A 13560-nucleotide genomic window follows, 5' to 3' on the forward strand; every position below is an offset into this window, starting at 1 on the left:
CCCCAGGGCTCTCTCCGTTCCCGGGGACCAGGCGGGATGCTCAGAGCAGGAGTAATTTAGGAATGGCAGAGCCCAAAGGTGTAAATCAAATCCAAGCAAGTCTTCCTATCTATTTATCTATGAGGGAGATATTTATACATATATATTCTAATCTCTATAACGTATTCCAACCAGGGTGACCAGGCAATTCTTTCTCGTATAGACCCTGACTCCTTCCTGCTACTCCTTCCTCTTAAACCCAGGAGGAAGGGCCAGGTGGGATGGGAGGACCGATAAATACACTTTTGGGCCCAACAGACCTCTCCCTTACCGCAGCCTGGAGCTTACCACAGCCAGCTTCTGCTGTCCAGGAAAATCTGTGATGGTGGTTTCCCTCCTTCTCCTTCTCCTCTTCCTCCTCCTCCTCCTGGGTAATGATGGTCATCACGTGAGAGATGTAATTACCCAGGAGCTTCCCCGAGGCTCCCGAGGGTCCTGGATAACGTGGAAAAAACACAGCTTGTCCTGGCCTGTAGAATCTGAGTATTTCCTTGACTCTCCAGTACCCTCCCCTCCCCCGCCCCGCCTCATGCAAACAGGCAAGGCCCTGAACTGGCCATTGGCAAACCACAGCCCACATGCCACGTCTCACCCACAGCCTGTTTCTGTAAATGAAGTTCCGTGGGCTCACAGCTCCCATGTTTACGTCATGTCTTTGGCTGCTTGTGACCCACAGTGACAGAGATGTCATGCCCCGTAGTGCTGAAAGTATTTACTATCTGGGCCCTTTACCAAAAAAAAGTTTGCCAGCTCCTACCCAAACTCAAGGGAGTGTGCGTTCCCATAGCACACAAAAGAACGCTTTCCTCTTTCCCGCTTTCCAAGTGGCTCTTTTCTGCCCCCTCCCCGATCAGGCCTGGCGATCACAGTGGCAACCCACATCCCGTAATAACCCCCCAGAACTATTTTACGAGTTGTTCCCATTTCAGCATCACAGTCATAAAACGAAGGGTTCGGCCCCTGTCCGTGTTCAGTTCAGGAACTGGAAAGGCTTTATCGATCCCTTTTCTGTATATCGGTGTATCAGAATCTCTGAGGTACAGCAGTTACACTCATCAGAGAAGGGACGTGAGGTCCTCACACGTCATGGGATTATTGCCAAGGCCCCTCTTCATGAGAGGGGAGCCTTGGGGGTGAGGCAGGGGTTTTGGCATCTGCAAAGCTCTCCAGGGCTGGAACTCTAACCATCCTCCTGGGCTCTGCAGAGGGGAGGCTGCCAGAAACCCAGAGAAGCGGGGATGGAGTCAGCAGGGGGCGCTGTTGGCCGAAGCCCCATCGTCACAGGGCCCTTTAAAGAACTGATCTGTGGGGCTCTTCATGGGTGTTTGAGGATTTCCATCACGGTGTCTGCTAACGCCATTTCCTCTCTGACCTGGGAGGACCCCAGAGGGAAACAGGAGCCCCTGGGTCCTGGCCTTAGTTAGTCACGGAGGCAGAAGCCCCTGACCAGTGCGGTGATGCTTGCAGGTGGACTACAACGCCAGCGCCTGGCTGACCAAGAACATGGACCCACTGAATGACAACGTGACTTCCCTCCTCAACGCCTCCTCGGACAAGTTCGTGGCCGACCTGTGGAAGGACGGTAAGGGCCGGCTGGCTGGAGCTGGGGGACTGGGTACGGAGGGCTCTGCCTCCTTCCAGGTGCCCCTGGTCTGTACACCTGCTCCCAGGAAGGGGTGGACCTGTGTGGGGGTCGGGAGAGGACAGGGTGTGCAGGTGCTAGTGACAACTTGTTGACGCGTCTGGCCACTTCCAGAGTGGTGACCCCTGACCCCTCAGTCCCACATCTGGGGCCCAGGAAGACCGTCCTAAGTCAAGGGACAAGCAGTAACAGAGGAAACAGTGCAGGAGGCATGATGACTTCCCATCTGGAGTCAGAAAGACTCGACTATGATCTCCTCTTGGCCACACACTAGCTGTGTGGTCATGGCTGAGTCTCTTGATGTCGTTAAGCTTGAGTGTCCTCCTTAGTAAAACCAGGGCATAGTCCCCGTAGGGTAGAATCAGACCTGGGGCTCTAGCTTGAGCATGGATCAGGGTCTGCTGGGGGGCTTCTCGAAACTCAGATAACTGGGCCTTAGTCCTGGAAGTTCTGATACAGCAAGTCCAGGTGGGGCCTGAGAATTTGCATTTCTAACAAGTTCCTAGGGGGTGGTGGTAGGGCTGGTGTTCTGGGGACCACACTTGGGTTCCCTCTGAGAATCAGAGAAGAACTAATCCATGTTGAAGTGCTTACACCCGCCAGTCCCATAGTAAAGCCTCCGTCCATGCTCAGTCCATGCTCAGTACATGCCTGCTTCTGTGATGACTGTTAGGGGCGATGGGGTTTTCTGCTTGTGTTCCTGGACCTTGGTGCCCACAGCAAACTCTGTCCTTGTACAGGGCCTGTCAGCCTTGGGCTTATAGGCCTGGACACCCTTGTTTTAAGCATGGTAGAAAATGCTGGAGGAGGGGTTCTTTGTACTAACATCTACTAAGTGCTTGCCATGTCCCAGGCCATGGGATGGGGTAATGGGATCTCACCCTGAGATTTGTGACTGTTTTGGCAAAACCATTCCCTGAAGGAGCCCAGAGTCTGTCAGAAGAGAGAGACAAGCAAAGATATTATGACACGGAGTCATATGACCTGCCTGAGTACAGGGAGCAGAAATAGGGCATCCTAATGCCAGTGGAGTTGAGCTGAACCGTCATCAGCCAACTGGATAGAACTGCGGTCTATAGACTGCTTCATCCCCTAACAGCAGAATGTACATTCTTCTCAAGCCCCCATGGAATTACCACCAAACTAGACCACATTCTGGTCCATAAAACACACCTTAATGAATCTAAAAGAATAGAAAGCATACAGTGTCTGCTCTTCGACCACCGTGGGATTAAACTAGCAATCAGTAAGAGAAAGATAGCTGGAAAATCCCCAAATACATGGAAGTTAAATGACACACTCCTAAATGGCACTTGGGTCTTGGCCCCCATGTCTTATTTAGAAGTTTCTGGGTGTGTTATTTAATTTTCTCAAGTGAAATTTTAAAATATTTCAAACTAAAAAAAAAAAAAAAGGAAAACACAATTTACCAAAATTTGTGGGGTGCAGCCAAAGTTGTGCCTTGAGGGAAATTCATAGTTATGCCAGTGGTTTTGGCTTGGTATGGGCAGCATCTACTGGGATGGTGGGAGTCTCTCATTCTGCCCTGAAAGAAAAAGAACCTTGGTGGCGGTGGCCACCAATAAGGCCACCATTTATTCCTTGTTGAGTCCCTATTAACGTGCTAGATTCCTACCTTGGAGTGTTTGCTTTACCTTGTATCCAGAATATTGATTCTCTGAAAATCTACCTAATCACTCACTCAGCTTATCAGAGAGATCACCCCCATTACTCTTTCTCTCCCTCTTTACCCTGCTTTATCTTTCTAAAAGGTATGTCTCACCACTTGGAATATTGTATACTTATATACGTTGTCATTGTTGGTCTCTTTCAATTAGAATATCCATAGAATATGAGCTGGAGGGGTGTGTGGAGACACAGGGTCTTTGTTCATGGCTGCATTTGTGGGGCCTGGTGCATAGTAGGTTCTCAATAAATATTTCTTGATAGATGAAGGTCTGAAGGCAGGCAGGAGAGGTAAACCTTATTTGCTTCTTCCTGCCCTAGGAAGTAGATGCTGTTTTGACCCCCCATTTTGTAGGAGAAACTGAGGCACAAGATGACACCAGGCCAAGACAGTGGCAAGAGCAGGATTTATTTCCAGGTCTCTGTGACAACCTAAGAAAGAGAATTTGTTCTTTTTGTCACTCAGGGGCTTTCAGATTTCCCAAATAGACAATACGTGGAAAGCAGACCTCTGCACACCTCCCCTTACCTATTGCTAGAGGAAAGGTGTTGGCCCACAGAGGAGAGAATGGGGACAGTGCCCACCAAAAGGGGGCAGAGGACTTGGAGTCTCCACCCTCTGGGCCTAGTCCTCTGGCTTATTGTCGGGATGGAGGGCCCCTGGGTGGGCCAGAGGCTGACACCAATATTAACGTGCCCCACAGTGGACCGCATCGTGGGCCTGGACCAGATGGCCAAGATGACGGAGAGCTCTCTGCCCAGTGCCTCCAAGACCAAGAAGGGCATGTTCCGCACAGTGGGACAGCTATACAAAGAGCAGCTGGGGAAGCTGATGACCACCCTACGTAACACCACACCCAACTTTGTGCGCTGCATCATCCCCAACCACGAGAAGAGGGTGAGGCCACCTGCCTGGTTCCTGGGGGTGGGGACAAGAATGTACTCCCTGGGGATATCGACAGGAAGCTTTGGGAAAGCAGACCAGGATGGAGAGAAAGGAGGAAAACCTCTGTATTCCACGGGCTCCATCTGATGCAGGTGGAAGGTTGTCTGAATTGGGTACTCACTCCCCATCCTGGAGGCAAAGGAAAGCAAGGAGACAGAAGGGACTTTGAGCCTTGGACTTTTGGTTCAGGGCATCAAATCGCTCATGCCTTCATTATTCTAGTCAATATTTACTGAGCTGCACCTGGGCCAGGGACTGAGGATAGAGTGCTGGATAAATCGGGATCCTTGCCTGCAGGTTTCTTCCGGTGATCTAGTGCAGGGATGCTCTGCTGGGGCAGTGTCCCCCGGGGACATCTGGCCACATCTGCAGACTTTGTTGGCTGTCATAACAGGGAGGGAGCTGCTGTTCAGATCCAGTGTAGAGAAGCTAGCAATGCTGCTAAACACCTTATGGCACAAAGGGCAGCCCTCACAGAGGGAAAGCAGAGACTAAGCCCAAGATGTCAGTAAGGGCTGATGTTGTGGGAGACCTCCTGGGAGAGAGATGCACAAGCCGATATGCACAATGCAACGTGGTAAATTACAAGAACACCATGCAGCCGGGGCTCCCACTCCAGCCTTGGGGCTCAGAGAACGCTGCCTTGGAGTGAGTAGGCATCAACCTGGTGAAGTGGAAGGCAGGGTGGGGAAGGCATCCTAGGCAATGGGACCAGTAGAAGCAAAGATGTGAGCTGAGAAGTGAAAGTTCTAGGCAGTGACTGGGTCATTTCATGCTGACCTGTGATGGTGTGAGGCAGGGATTGGGGAGAGATGGGGCCAGATTCCTTGGCAGGAGCTGGGTCATGGCACTCCTTGTAGGTTGGCCAGAGGAGGCCATGGTGGGCTTTTAAAAGCAGGGGTATGTCACGATCAGACTGATGTTAGGGAAAGAGAATGAGAGGTTCCAGAGGGAGGCAAGACAGGGGCGGGAAGCAGGGAGGGGAGCGGTGATGGTGAGTGGATGTCCATTGGGAGCCATCTGGGAGGTAGCTGCTGCAGCACCAGTGACGGAGAGGAAGTGAGGGAAGGAGAGGCTTCTAGCCAGGTGATGCTGGCGCCACCAAGTCCAGGAGAGGTGGCACCGGTACCTCAGCTGGGACCTCAGCTGGTGCCTGTCAGCCACAGTGGCCTGAAGCTGGGTCACCCAGGCCTGAGATTCAGGGTTTGCTATTCCCTGAGTCCCAGCCCCCTGGTCCACCGCTCTGCCTCTCTGCCCTTGCAGTCTGGCAAGCTGGACGCCTTTCTGGTGCTGGAGCAGCTGCGTTGCAACGGGGTGCTGGAAGGCATTCGCATCTGCCGCCAGGGCTTCCCCAACAGGATCGTCTTCCAGGAGTTCCGCCAACGGTGAGCCTGCTGGGGTCAGGGAAGGGGGCTGGGGTGCAGGGAGGGCAGGTGGTGATCCAGGCCAGGTGGAGAGCTGGAAGGATGCCGAGAGGTGTTTCATCAGTAGCTTCTGCCCTGTGTCTCCAGCTACGAGATCCTGGCTGCCAACGCCATTCCCAAAGGCTTCATGGACGGGAAGCAGGCCTGCATTCTTATGGTGAGTCCCAGCCCAACCCGTCCCCTGGGATCCGACTGCAAACGCCCTTCCCCCAGTCCCTGGGGATACTGCCAGGAGCTCGTAGGGGTGGGACCTTCCTGAAACACACCTCACAGACACATGTCACAGCTGAGAACGAGAGCACCTGTTCCCCTTTCTTCTGCAGATCAAAGCCCTGGAACTTGACCCCAACTTGTACAGAATCGGGCAGAGCAAAATCTTCTTCCGGACGGGGGTCCTGGCACACCTGGAGGAGGAACGGGACTTGAAGATCACTGATGTCATCATGGCTTTCCAGGCCATGTGTCGCGGCTACCTGGCCAGGAAGTAAGAACCCGAGCACTGTCGCCTTCCTGCAAAGGGCCCAGAAACACGCCCCCCTCTGGGTCCTCTGCGGCCTCATACTCTGGTTCCCTTCTTTTCTAAGAGGCCACCCGAGTTAGGAAGCATCCCGATCGCCTGGGGCTGCTTCTGGTGGAGGCAAAAACACTACCATTGTAGGGAAGCACCCTCCTTGCAAGGGCTCTCGTCCTGCCTCCCCCGCTTACTTGCTGGTGAACTTGGGCGAGTTACCCTCTCTCTCTCTCTCTCTACGAGGCTCAGATCTCTGCATTGGAGCAGGATTCTTACTCCTGCTCCATGGGGTTGTGAGGAGTCAGTGGACAGGGCTCGGTTGTCATTTCAGAAGTGGGAGAAGATGGTAAGGACAGGAGGGAAAGGGATTTGGCTGTACCCATAACCCCCTGTTCAAAGGGGATTCAGAAGGCAGGGTCTTGGGAGATGGGTTGCTCCTTCTGTTGTGCGAGGCTTAGGATCTGCATGAGAGATGGGGCTCCTCGAGGGAAGTCACACCCCACAGAGGACTGCAGGGGCTGGCAGAGTGGCTCTCTGCCCAGGGCCAAGTAAGCCCATTCATTACTAAGTGGAAGGCCAGAACCAAGATGGTGAAAGCCAGAACTGGGGGGTCTGCAGTCCAGGGACATACCTAAGTGGTTAAATTTCATAACTAAATTCTCCAATGCGCCCTCCCACCTCCACTAACCCGAGCAGCGTCATTCTTCAAGTTGACCCGTGTACCAAGATGGCAGCCCGGCCGAGAAAGAGGAGCCCTTGAGCTCCCCCTGGCGGTGGTTTTGCAAACCCACCAGCCCTGAAACCCAAAGAGCCCTGATTCCGAATCAGACTTGAGATTTCTAAGACATAAAGACACACCTGAGAAAAGAGTGGGTCTGCCTGTCACTTAGCTTTGGGGAAAACACGGCAGGGCTGGAGATGTGTAGGACCCCCTTTAGGACTGGTGGAGTGTAGACTGACTACCTAGGCATTGTCTGGACCACGGATCTGAGTCCAGGGCATTTGGTGAGCTGGGGGTTTTCCTTGCCCACCGAGAAGGGCTCTGGCCTCCAGATCGTTGAATTGGTCTGTGCCCGGACCACATGCATGTGCTGATGCTCGCGCTTCCTGAAGAATCCGAGCTGGAGTCCGGGGGGAGGGGTGACGCCCCTGCAGGAGTCACAGAATTACACGCCAGACAGGCGCGTCTTGCCTTTGGGATGTGCGCACCACCCTGGGGAGACAAGGCTTGGGCGCCCCCGCCCTCTGCCTTCCGGAGGGTGAGAACCCACTTCCCCTGCCCCAGGGCCTTTGCCAAGCGGCAGCAGCAGCTGACGGCCATGAAGGTGATTCAGAGGAACTGCGCCGCCTACCTCAAGCTGCGGAACTGGCAGTGGTGGAGGCTGTTCACCAAAGTGAGTGCTGCGGGACCCGCCGCTGTCGGAACCCGCCCCTGTCGGAACCCTCCACCCGCCTCTGCGCCCCAGATGCTCCCGCTATGGGGCCACATGTGGTTGACGGCCCCTGTGCGCATGCGCTCGGGGGCTCAGAGTCACTCCTTGCCTGTGTGTAATTCCCTGGCCCGAGAAGGCTTTCCCCCTTCTCCTTCGGTCGGTTTGTGGGTTATCAATGACCCTGACTGGGATCCCAAGCATTTGCAGAGGGATCCCTCCCGTTGCTCATTTCTGGCCACACCCACTTCCCCACCATAGCCCCGCTCCTCTGTCCGCCCTTCCTGTGATGCCGTTTCGAGAATGTTCCACAAGTGGAGTCCTACACTCTGTCATCAGGGCAATTGGCTTTGTCACCAGGCACCGTTCTCTGAAGATCAGGACTTGGGGGCATCCGTGGTGGATCTTAGAGTAGCACAATGTCAGTGTCCAGCCCCCAACAGACTCCTCCCTCCATAGGATACTTTGCAACCCTTAATGACGGCCACCTAAAAACGCTCGACCAGAGCCGTGTGGAGGGCCCCTCCCTCCGCACCGTAAAAGCCTGCTGTGCAGAACCCACAGCCGACGTCATCCTTAATGGGGACAGAACTGAGAGCTTTTCCCCTAAAGCCAGAAGGACAGGGATGTCCCCTGTCACCACTTCTATAGCCCAAAAATGGCAGCTAGCAAAAAACAAAGGTGTCAAGCTGACAGCGGCATGGGGTCATGATTATCTTTTAGTTTTAAGTAACGGACTCGACGTAGAAAATCGGACAGCATGGTCTGGGGTCTATTTTTTAAACATGTAGAAGAAGGACTGGTGGGAAACGTCAACGGTGCACATGGTCCCCTTGCCAGGGAAGCAGAACGTGGGAGATTCCTTCCCCCCTTTCCTCCTTGGGAGGAAATAAGCCGGTTGGTCAGCAGTAATTCTCTCTCTGGGAAGGGACGAAGTGGGAGAAGGAGAGACTTTTTCCTTTACACCGTGCACGTTTTTTCTGGTGGCTTTCGTTGATGATTTCTGAACGTCAGCGCTATTGGTGTGTTGGATGGAAAGGCTGTGTCGCAGGGTGGCTGTCCCGTGCTTTCTAGAATCTGCAGCGGCACCCCCGGCCCATACCCACTAGGTGTTGGTAGCATCCCCCGCCCGGACTGGAACAACCCAAACTGTCCCCGGCAATTCCCAGGCATTCCCTCGGGGGTGCCAGGGATGGCATAAACCGGTCCCTGGTTGAGAGCCGCTGATCAGAGGTATCAGGAGAGCTTTTACCTTCCCTGGGCCATGGACGCCCGTGACGGCTGGCGGTGTGTGCACGCAGGTGAAGCCGCTGCTCCAAGTGACTCGGCAGGAGGAGGAGATGCAGGCCAAGGAGGACGAGCTGCAGAAGACCAAGGAGCGGCAGCAGAAGGCGGAGAGCGAGCTCAAGGAGCTGGAGCAGAAGCACTCCCAGGTAGTGGCCCAGAGCCTGGCGGGGGCTGCGGAGGGAGGGCAGCTGTGCCCCTGCGGGCCTCACCGGCCACCCCCTGCTCCCCGCCTGCAGCTGGCCGAGGAGAAGAACCTGCTCCAGGAGCAGCTGCAGGCGGAGACCGAGCTGTACGCTGAGGCCGAGGAGATGCGGGTTCGGCTGGCGGCGAAGAAGCAGGAGCTGGAGGAGATCCTGCATGAGATGGAGGCCCGCCTGGAGGAGGAGGAAGACCGGGGCCAGCAGCTGCAGGCCGAGAAGAAGAAGATGGCTCAGCAGATGCTGGTAAGGCCCTGCCGGGGCTGCTTGCCTTATCATTTGACCCTTCCTGCAGGCCTGCGAGGGGCTTGTGGTCATGTCTGATCCCCTTGGAGGGGATCAGCCGTCCTGGTCTCCCGGAGAGCCTGCCCCATTCTCCGGCTCTGCCCTCTGTGTGCAAATACCTTTTCTCCTCGCAGTCCCGTGTGAGGGACATTCGCATTAGTTAGCTGTTGTTGTAGGACAAAAGACTCCAGAACTTAGCAGCTTGGAAGGACAAGCCGTCGGGCCACAGGGTCCGGAATCTGAGAGTGGCTCGGCTGGGAGGTTCTGGGTGAGATTCTGTCCTGAGGTCGCAGTCGGGATGGGAGCCCAGGGTTGGAGGACCCACGTCCACGTGGCTAGCTCCCGTGGTTGGAGTCCGGAGGCCTCATCTCCTCACTGCAAGGGCGGGAGCTTCTTCTTAGGGCTAAATGGCTGCTGGCTTCCCCCAGGAAGGGTGAATCAAGAAAAGGAAAGGGGAAGAGGCCACAATGCCTCTTAGAGCCTGACCTTGGGCATTATACCTAATCATTTCCTCCTAAATCCAACCCACACTGATGGGGAGAGGAATTAGCCTGCACCTCTTGAGGGGAAGAGTACAAGGGTTTGCAGACACATTTTGAAACCGCACAGTATCTACTATCCCCATTTGACAGATGGGAAGACTGAGGCTCCAAGAAGCCAGTGGTTTCCCAAACCTTTTATTTCCAGTAAAAGGAGACCGCAGAGCCGGGGCTGGGGGTGGGGCATGAGACTCAGGCTCCGTGTGGCTCAGCCCCCAAGCTGCGAGAGAGGGACCCCGTTGGGAGTGAGATTAGTGACTCCTTTCCCTCCTCTGCAAAGGACCTGGAAGAACAGCTGGAGGAGGAGGAAGCCGCGAGGCAGAAGCTACAGCTGGAGAAGGTCACGGCCGAGGCCAAGATCAAGAAACTGGAGGACGATATTCTGGTCATGGACGATCAGAACAATAAGCTGTCAAAAGTGAGTGAGTGTGACCAACATCTGCGTTAACCCGGCAAGCTCCCCGGGGCTGAGCACTCGGGATGCTTCCCCTTTCTGGCCAAATACACGGTGCGGAAGGCGGCCTCCTGACTACCATCTAGAGGCAGGTAGACCCCATGGATGGGGTCCCTGGCGGTCCCTCCAGGACCAGAGCTTGCCACGGAGCAGGTGTCGGAAAACCCATGCCAGTGGGTGCCCTGAGTTGAACAAAGGCAGCCGCATATGCCTGAGACTTGGGGGCCTCTCCCGCACGCTCACGGGCTGCTCTGGTCACTGATAAGGTGACCCGCGGGCGTGGTTTGCCTGGGACTGAAGGCTTTCTGGGATGTGAGACTTCCAGTGCCCAAACTGGAAAAGTCCCCGTGTCCCCTGGAATGAGTAGATCACCTGGATCGGGAACCACTAAAGCAGCTCTACTGAGTTCAGACTCCCTTGAGTTCTTTGAGCTAGATGTCAGCTGGGCCCCTGTGGTGAGTCAGGGTCTGTTTGGGGTGCAAGGCATGCATGATGAGGGATGCCCTGGCCTGGTAGGGCTCATACCTAACTATTAGTGACCCTCACAGTCGGGATTCTGAAGAAGGTGTTCACTATGTTATAAAAATAGAACATCAGGGGATAGAAGTAAGGTATTCAGGGAAGGCTTCCTGGAGGAAGTGACGTTTAAGAGAAAACCTGAAGAATGAAGAGCAGTTGGAAGCGGGGTGGAGAAGCAGCTCAGCAGATGGTCCTATCTGTGCAAAGGCCCTGTGGCAAGGGGAGGGCTGGCATGTGGGAGGAAGGGATGAGGGTGCGATTGCCTGGACCATGAAGGGTGGGGGTCAGAGGTCACATGAGACATGAAGTACCTGCACTTTAGAGAATGACTGTTAAGGAACTTCTTTTTATCATTTTATAACTAGAGGTTGTATTGTGTGTTCATGCGGGTTTTCTTTCCAGCTGTTTTTCTGGAAGTGACTAAAAATGAAGTGTAGATCCTGGAAAAGGGAAGAGAAAGCAATTGATATCTCTTTTCCTCCCCCCCCTCAAGGAGCGAAAACTCCTGGAAGAGAGGATTAGTGACTTAACAACGAATCTTGCAGAAGAGGAAGAAAAGGCCAAGAATCTTACCAAGCTAAAAAACAAGCATGAATCTATGATTTCAGAACTGGAAGGTAAACCTCACACCTCAGAGGGGGTTTCAAATGGATGTTTTAAAATCGGAGAGCTGGGGCACCTGGGTGGCTCAGTGGGTTCAGCATCTGCCTTCAGCTCAGGCCATGATCTCAGGGTCCTGGGATCGAGCCCCGCGTCGGGCTCTCTGCTCAGCGGGGAGTCTGCTTCTCCCTCTCCCTCTGCTTCTTCTCCCACTCATGCTCTCTCTCTTTCTCTCAAATAAATTAATTAATTAAATTAAAAAGTACAATCAGAGAGTAAATCTGAGCGAGGCAGATGATTTCAGGGGAGGTACAATCCTCTCGAGGCTCCTGCAGCGGACATACTAGTAATAATAAAGGAGCAGCATTGACTTTCCTCCTGCAAGATCGTGGTCTGGGCCAGGCCAGGCCAGTCACCTGTGGGGCCGTGTGTATGTGTGTGTGCGTGTTCATGTGTGTGTTCGTGAGGTGCCAGAGCAGAGAGGCTTGTCCTCTGGGCGCCTTTCTGGTAGCTGGCACCTGCTGAGGGGCCCCTGGCTTCGTCGTAGTGCGGCTGAAGAAGGAGGAGAAGAGCCGGCAGGAGCTGGAGAAGCTGAAGCGGAAGCTGGAGGGGGAGGCCAGTGACTTCCACGAGCAGATCGCCGACCTCCAGGCACAGATCGCGGAGCTCAAGATGCAGCTGGCCAAGAAGGAGGAAGAGCTGCAGGCCGCCCTGAGCAGGTAGCGAGGCTGGTGGGGTGCGTCTTGTGGTCCTCTCAGTCCCTGTGCCCAGCGGGCTCCCGCCACACCGCCGTGGGCCCCGTCTTCCTGCTCCTCCCGGCAGGCCTCCATGCTGCTGGGGGCCTCCCCTGTCCTGCCTGCACCTCCAGAACCATGCCACTGATTTTCTTCTCTTTCCTCCAAACGCATCCTCTCCTGCATCTCCCCTCCTCCCGCACGTCTGCGTCTGGGATGTCCCGGCCATTCTCCTCTCCAGTTGTGCAAGGAGCCCGTTCCAGTCTCAGGCACCGCATGCCTGAGGCTGGGACGACCCTCCTGCCCCTCCTTCTGAGGGTCGTTTTGCCCCCCCTTTGCTCCTCCCACCCCCAGACCGCAGCCGCCCTCAGATTCTGCCGGTCCTTAGAAACATGTCCCTGTCCCATTCCCTGTCTGCCCGGCTGGGTTCCAGTTGACAGCCTCACGCTGGGAATCCTGCAGCGACAACTAACAGGGATTTTCCTGCTCACTGTGTGCCACGCTCTCTCCAGGCAGTGTCTTCACGCACACACCAGGCTAGGGACGCTGCTGCGATCCCTGTGTCACTGAGCAGGAAGCCGGGCAGGGGATCTGAGCCCCAGCACTTTGTGACTGGTTCCGTGGCCAGCTCTTTTGCTCCCAGTGTGTGCTACTGGACGGCGCTAGGGTGATGGACCAGAAGCATCCTCCGGGTTGTGAACCTGACCCTTACCCGACCACTTAGCCTTCTCTCTTACTGCTTCCTGTTCCCAAGCTCAGTACAATCAAGGTGCTCACCTCCCCTTGCCCTGAGGAATCTTGCCTCTGGGCCCTCTTTCATGCTGTTCCCTTTCCTTCCATCACAGCAAGAGGCCAGCCCCACCATGCATCAAGAGGGAGCTGCCTTCCACGCAGGTCCTAATGGTCTCCAGGCCGTTCAGACCATGCTTCTCGCATCCCAACTTGACCCATGGTTGCTGGAACCACCACACTGGAGTCTCTGGCTTTAACATCTCGCCAAGCGCTTTGCATGGTGCAGACACTTAGCCACCGTTTGAACCAAAAGAAGAGAGAAGAACAAGTAGTTGCTAAGGAGAAATGATTGTCCAGTGTTCACAAGCATCTGTTAAGCTCCTGGTGTGAACGAGGCACCTGGCTAGTCCAGGAGCAGGCTCTGCTTTCCCTCTTTCTCTCTCACTCTCTCACATGCGCACACACACACGCACACACACATGCACACATGCTCTCACCAAAATCTGGGGTTTTTTTCAAAGATTTTATTTATTTA

General features: G+C 54.7%; 1 protein-coding gene across 4 annotated transcripts in view; it reads left to right on the forward strand.

Moving 5' to 3' along the window:
* Positions 1 to 13560, forward strand: part of MYH11 (myosin heavy chain 11) — a 110153-nt gene that overhangs the window by 76653 nt on the left and 19940 nt on the right. For all 4 annotated transcript variants that reach the window (XM_045993786.1, XM_045993782.1, XM_045993783.1 and 1 more), the window contains 11 exons: positions 1507 to 1621; positions 4072 to 4265; positions 5577 to 5698; positions 5825 to 5894; positions 6061 to 6221; positions 7534 to 7642; positions 8980 to 9111; positions 9202 to 9408; positions 10267 to 10404; positions 11453 to 11576; positions 12107 to 12278. In XM_045993786.1, coding sequence (XP_045849742.1) covers positions 1507 to 1621; positions 4072 to 4265; positions 5577 to 5698; positions 5825 to 5894; positions 6061 to 6221; positions 7534 to 7642; positions 8980 to 9111; positions 9202 to 9408; positions 10267 to 10404; positions 11453 to 11576; positions 12107 to 12278 — 1544 coding nt within the window. The remainder of the gene's footprint in view (positions 1 to 1506; positions 1622 to 4071; positions 4266 to 5576; positions 5699 to 5824; positions 5895 to 6060; positions 6222 to 7533; positions 7643 to 8979; positions 9112 to 9201; positions 9409 to 10266; positions 10405 to 11452; positions 11577 to 12106; positions 12279 to 13560) is intronic.

This window comes from Meles meles, chromosome 21, assembly GCF_922984935.1.
Source record: "Meles meles chromosome 21, mMelMel3.1 paternal haplotype, whole genome shotgun sequence".
In the NCBI taxonomy this organism is placed as follows: domain Eukaryota; kingdom Metazoa; phylum Chordata; class Mammalia; order Carnivora; family Mustelidae; genus Meles; species Meles meles.